Source organism: Mya arenaria, chromosome 1 (genome assembly GCF_026914265.1).
Source record: "Mya arenaria isolate MELC-2E11 chromosome 1, ASM2691426v1".
Lineage (NCBI taxonomy): Eukaryota > Metazoa > Mollusca > Bivalvia > Myida > Myidae > Mya > Mya arenaria.
Window position 1 is genome coordinate 19877923 of NC_069122.1, and position 5838 is coordinate 19883760.

Consider the following 5838-nt stretch of genomic DNA (forward strand, 5'->3'; position numbering starts at 1 on the left):
AAATACATCATGTATTGCATTGGAACTTTTCAAGGGCTCCAAACAATCCAATAATGTTATATCATCAAGTTAGATAACTCTTTCTTGCATTTAATATAAATTTTGCTCATTTATCTGTTTTTTAAACTAAGAAATCTGGTTTAGGTTTTGCATGTTATTTAATTTTTCAGTGACCCATGCATGTTTTATATAAGTTTGCAATCCTTAAACTTAAAAGCGGCGTAATAGTTGAGCGCGCTGTCTCTGTGACACCTCTTGTTTAAAGAGCAGTAAATCTGATACAGTTTCGCGAAAATCAATCATGCAAAAATATGAAATGGATGTTTAAAAACGCTCAGAAGTCACATTTAAATTTGAATTAAAATACTTTTATTTCAGAAACACTCAAAATAGGTAACAATATATGATGAATAGATTTGGAAAGGAGTTCTTTTTCAAACGTTACCTAAACCCAAATAAAATCGAAATGCCTTCGTGATATTGTTAAAGCATGGTATTTTAGGGTATTTATTGCAGAGAAGTAAACTTTAGAGATCGAGTTTATTTAGAACAACACTTACATGAGGAATCAAAACGATAATACATTTTTCTGTAATAATTGGTACAACAACAAAAATAATCAAAAAGAATAAACACCTGTATAACTTTTAATAGTAACAGAAGTCATTAGCATAATGTTATATGAAAATACCCGAATGATCATATGAACTATGTGATTTCGAAGTGTATTTCTCAAACATGGAAATCAGAATCGAGACAAGAAGCAATGAACTAAATGGCATTCATTTGAGTCTTAAAAAATTGTTGATTCCGTGAATAGCCCAGTAGTGTTTCGAAAATCAATTATTTGATCACACTTTCGTCAAACGTCTTCGGAAATTCATCCGTCATTATTTCAAAATCACTTTCCACTAAACTTGACCTCCTCTCGTGCAATATTCGGATTTTACCCGAAGCAACGGTTAAAACATTACGAGATTAAAATTAATGATCGTACGTGTCATATTTTAGCCCAGATATCCTCGTACTGATCATTGTGATCGCACAGACCTTGTATCAAAATGTATGTTTATAGAGTTTGCTTAAATTTTGACATCGTCTTTCTTTTAATTCACCTTTACGTAATCACGTAAATGCGTGTCAAAATTATATATCGCCGTTCGCTGTGGATGCTAATTTCAAAATCACATATCGCCGTTCGCTCTGGATGCTAATTTTAAAATCACATATCGCCGTTCGCTCTGGATGCTAATTTCAAAATCATGTATCGCCGTTCGCTGTGGATGCTAATTTTAAAATCATATATCGCCGTTCGCTGTGGATGCTAATTTCAAAATTCTATATCGCCGTTCGCTGTGGATGCTAATTTCAAAATCATATATCGCCGTTCGCTCTGGATGCTAATTTCAAAAACGAACCAGCATTTTGTAGGGCACCTAACTGACTTTTTAATGTATTTAATCTGCTTATTGTTTCTAAGAAACGATGGGATTTAAGCATCTTTTCGTTTTCAATCATTATCTCTATCATTTCTTTGGCAAGTTTCGAATGTGGTGCAAGAGCCATCCTTTCCAAAGAATTTTCAAGCTCATCATGCTGTGCAATTAAGCGTTCTATCTCTGTTCGGCATCGTTGTAGCTGTGTATATGTATCACTTATTAAAGTTTGTAAATTCTTAGTTGTGTCAACAGCTTTCATGTTGCTTTCATACATTCGCTGATTCTTGCATCTTTGTTCCCTCTTAAGCATTTCATATACATCGGATGATGTTATGTGTGAATTCCATACGCAGCGACCAGGACATATTGTGCAGTACCCACTAATGTTCATAACATCGCATTGACGTTTCTGATGATCAAAAACGACAGTACAGATTTTGTGGCATGTCACGTTACAGTTTGAGCAAAAGGTAGACTGTTTGCCTGGAGGTAATTTTATATGATTTTGGTATTCAACGTAATGGACCGTTTCATAATTCATGCTAAGTTCTGTGTCCTTTTTGCTTTGTGCAATATCCCGTTTTAAGGTCTGCATTGTTTCAACAAGACTGAAACCATTGTCAACATAGGGCTGCAATTGTGTAAGCAGGCTAGAAATTCGCCTTCTTTCTTGCAAAACGTCTATCGTCAAGTTGAGTGTCGGTCCCTCGTTCCTTTCAAGTGTACCAAAAAAATCAAAAAAGCTTTTTAATCCAATTTCCCAAAAGAGTTTTAAAACCTCGCATATGCATGTTTCTGACTTATTTCCCGCAAATAGGCTTGAGTTGTTGAAAATGAAATGTCTTGCAAAACTAAATCCGGAGGCCTTTAATGATGCCAAAACAGGCGGGTCGTGGCTGGAACTTGTATCGGCAAATGTGATGAAAGCGTATACATTTTTTTCCATATCTTTCCCAAACAAAGACATAATAGAATCAAACACATATCTTTGTGAAACGGACAATCTTGCGTCTGGTGACTTGACAACAAATCCTACGGCATCAATACTGTAAATTCCCAACTTGTTACAGTTTTGAAAAAGCTCGCCAATTTGATGGACTATTTCCATGTCCCTTTCGATGCCTCGAGTGTCCGCAAAGCCGGGCGTGTCTATAATATTTACTTGATACTGAACTCTCCCACTATTTCCAGGGAACAAATGGTAGCAATTGATCCATTGTGTTTGGGATGAAGCCTGAAATATTAAAGTGTCATTTTGATAAAAATAACATGATGATGATGATGATGATGATGATGATGATGATGATGATGATGATGGTGATGTTTGTGGTGGTGGTATAAGTGATGATGATGATGATGATGATGATGATGATGATGATGATGACGACGTCGATGATGATGAGGAGGAGGAGGAAGAGGCGGAGAAGAAGGATGGATGCGATGTTATTGTTCAGTAGTGATCAAGTTGGTGGGTAGATACATGTAGGTTTTATTGATTACCTGGCTTTGTGTTGCAGTTAAATGTTCACCGACGGTAAAACGAACAGGATCCTTCCATTCTACCCCAAGAGCAAAGTTTACAATCCCATCAACCATTGTGCTTTTTCCCGTACCTGTTTCACCAATAAGCAGAATAGTCCTTTCTTGTACTGACTGGCATACAGCGTCACCTTTAACATTTCATTTGGTGATCAGTGATGTAAATACTAAGTAACTTGGATATAAGATACTATGATGTACCTATAGATAGCCTTTATATTGTTGAGTGTTCACTTTAAACAAGTGTAATATGAACCCAAGGTATCATCATCCCACACCGCCTAACGTATTGAACATTATTTAGTATTATTTGTGTATTTTATTTCTTTACATGTAAAACACTGTTGGTAAGGATTGCATAAATTTATAGCATAAATATTATGTATCATGTACTTACAACTTCCAATGGAGTATGCTTTAATTCGACCTCCGCTGTCAGTATTGACAGTGACCTCAGACATTGGCACAATATATTTCGCAGGCTCTAAGTTTGACTCGCTCGGTATTTCTATTGCCTGTTTGGCTAATTTTGAAACCTCAGATTCTTTCGTAACGACCCATTCACTTTCCCGGCTGTGAAAACTTTCATTCTCATTGAAAACTAAAGTGACTTTAAACCGATACTTCCTGTTTTCAGTTAAATCTTCCACTTTAACATTCTCATTACGCTCGATGCCTTCATCGTAGACTGACCACTGTTTTACACCAGGAGTGTTTGTGCTGATGCGATATCTGCCATTGTGAGGAAGTATAACTGGCTGGTTCCAAGAAAGTCTGACATGGTTTACCCCAACACCATCAATAGTGGGAATACCAGGAATAAAGAAACCATCACACTGAAAAAGAACGCTGTATTTGTTCATAACGTCAAGTTTGTGTTTGTAAATCCAGAAGAAATATGCCTGCAAATGGCTTGTTGTAGAAAATGTAAAAAGAAGTCAAAAACGAACTGCATTTCATTATAATGTACTACCCATACTCATATGTTTACACTCACCGTTCGTGTTTCCTTTGCTATTTCCAATCTGAAAAAAGGATGTTTTCGAACTTATTTTTTGTCTTTCCGTATGCTCAAACACTGATGAAAGTTTCCTGTTTATACTCATGAATGCCGTATTACAATGCCACAGAATGATTGATATCGTCACATTTCAATTTTAGTTAATATAAATTTATTTACCTTTCAATTTCCGAATCAATGTTTTCCATGTCTGTATGTAATTCATGGGAAAGTGCAATTTTTTGCCGCCCGTGGTACTTTGCACAGTCTTCACAAAACAGTTCAAAGTCGCAGGAAGTGCAGTAAAAAACTGCTTTGTTGATCTGTCTTCTGAGAAAACATGGCCCACAGGGAAAGATCCTACTGCATGTACGAGTGTTAACGTTGATATGCTTGCTTGGCCATTCGTTCTCGTGGTTCTTGGTGAAGCATGCTTCACAAAACACACATTTACAATGTGTACAGTACGTGAACGGTGGGTGTGCATGCGACCTTTGTTCAGTTTCGCCACACCCGCTGCATACATGCTTTGAGTGATCTTTGTTCACTCTATCAAGTATGTGTGTCTTGAGCACTTTGTTTCTTGTATGATACAATGAGCACTCTTTACAAAGGTAGTAACCACACTCAGTGCAATGCCTAAAAGCAATTCCCATTTTGCCACTTGTTTTGCAGATACTACAAAATTGAGACATGAGAACTGAACCCTCAAGACAATTTTTCAATCCATACAATTCATGGCAATCTTGACATTCAATGCAAAATAAGGTTTTGCAGATGTTGCAATAAAAGTTTGCTAGCTTGTACGTGCCTCCCCTCCTTTTGCAATGTTCACACCATGGTCCATCGACGAATAGCCATCGAATGATCGAGAAAAACAAAATTTTGATATGATAAAGCCACAGCCGAGAATTTCTCTGCAACCGTTGGTTTGAAAATGTTATGAATTTCACTATGCACTCCTCGAGAACCATGTTCACTGTAGAACACCAATTACGTTATACATGTACATGCATAATATCTGTGAACCAATTAAAGTAAAGGCCTTCCGTCTTACATTTACGGTCTGAAAATCAGTGCAAAACATTGAAAAATGCATATTAAAATGCTGATGTTTTTAATACATTACTCATGCACTTGCCAAAATGTACTTGAGTTGAATCTGGTAAACAGTTCCATAAGTGACCTAATCGCAACATGAGAATATTGATTGCATGTGTCAGAACAAAATCAAGGTTTGAAACTGTTTTAACGCAAGTTTGTAATTTGATATTATTTGTATAATTACTAATAATATATTGTCATAATTGTCCAAATGTTTAGACGATGTTTCATATGTCATATTTGATTTAATGATACAAGACGTTACCTCATTTTGAGAAGCGAAAGTAATCCGCCAAATGCCCTCAGTTTATCATTTAAGCCGATACATTTTGTACATTCAATAGGATAGTTCCTGTATGTTCCACTACAACGTATTGAGAATCGAATATAACAGTTAATATCATTATCACCCACGCATTCTGATACCGATAAATGTAAAAAAGAAGAAAAAGGCAACCTACCGTTGTTGTTAATGATCTCAAAGCGAAAGTAGCATACATTTTCCATATCACAGTTTCGATTCGTGCTCATGTTATATAAAACCCGCTTACTCAGCAATTATCGATATCGTCTATTTTTTGAAAACATGTGATGTCTCATTCAGATAAACAAATATTGTTCATCTAAGGAATGCGTTCAATGATGTCGCGAGGTGTTTTTAGGAGGATGTTGATACGCGGTATTCAGGGGGCTTTTTACGGAGTTTACAACATAATTGTGTACGCAGATATCAAATTAATTTAATATTATTTGTAA

General features: G+C 36.1%; 1 protein-coding gene across 1 annotated transcript; it reads right to left on the reverse strand.

The window, feature by feature from the left end:
• Positions 1–372: 372 nt before the first annotated feature.
• On the reverse strand, positions 373–5576 carry LOC128241026 (uncharacterized). Its single transcript, XM_052958014.1, has 6 exons — positions 5544–5576; positions 4159–4957; positions 3976–4003; positions 3376–3814; positions 2940–3109; positions 373–2673 (listed from the first exon to the last, which is right to left on the reverse strand). The coding sequence occupies exons 2-6, from the start codon at positions 4950–4952 to the stop codon at positions 1375–1377; spliced, it is 2730 nt and encodes a 909-aa protein (XP_052813974.1). The 5' UTR covers positions 4953–4957; positions 5544–5576; the 3' UTR covers positions 373–1374.
• Between the last annotated feature and the right edge of the window lie 262 nt (positions 5577–5838).

Bases quoted from the DNA above. Each gene is read 5' to 3' on its own strand.
- LOC128241026 (XM_052958014.1), bottom strand. From the start codon at position 4,952: ATGGTTCTCGAGGAGTGCATAGTGAAATTCATAACATTTTCAAACCAA. The intron at 4,004-4,158 runs GTAAATAAATTT...TCCTTTTTTCAG, and splicing joins ATTGATTCGGAAATTGAAAG to ATTGGAAATAGCAAAGGAAA. The intron at 2,674-2,939 runs GTAATCAATAAA...TTAATATTTCAG, and splicing joins TAACTGCAACACAAAGCCAG to GCTTCATCCCAAACACAATG.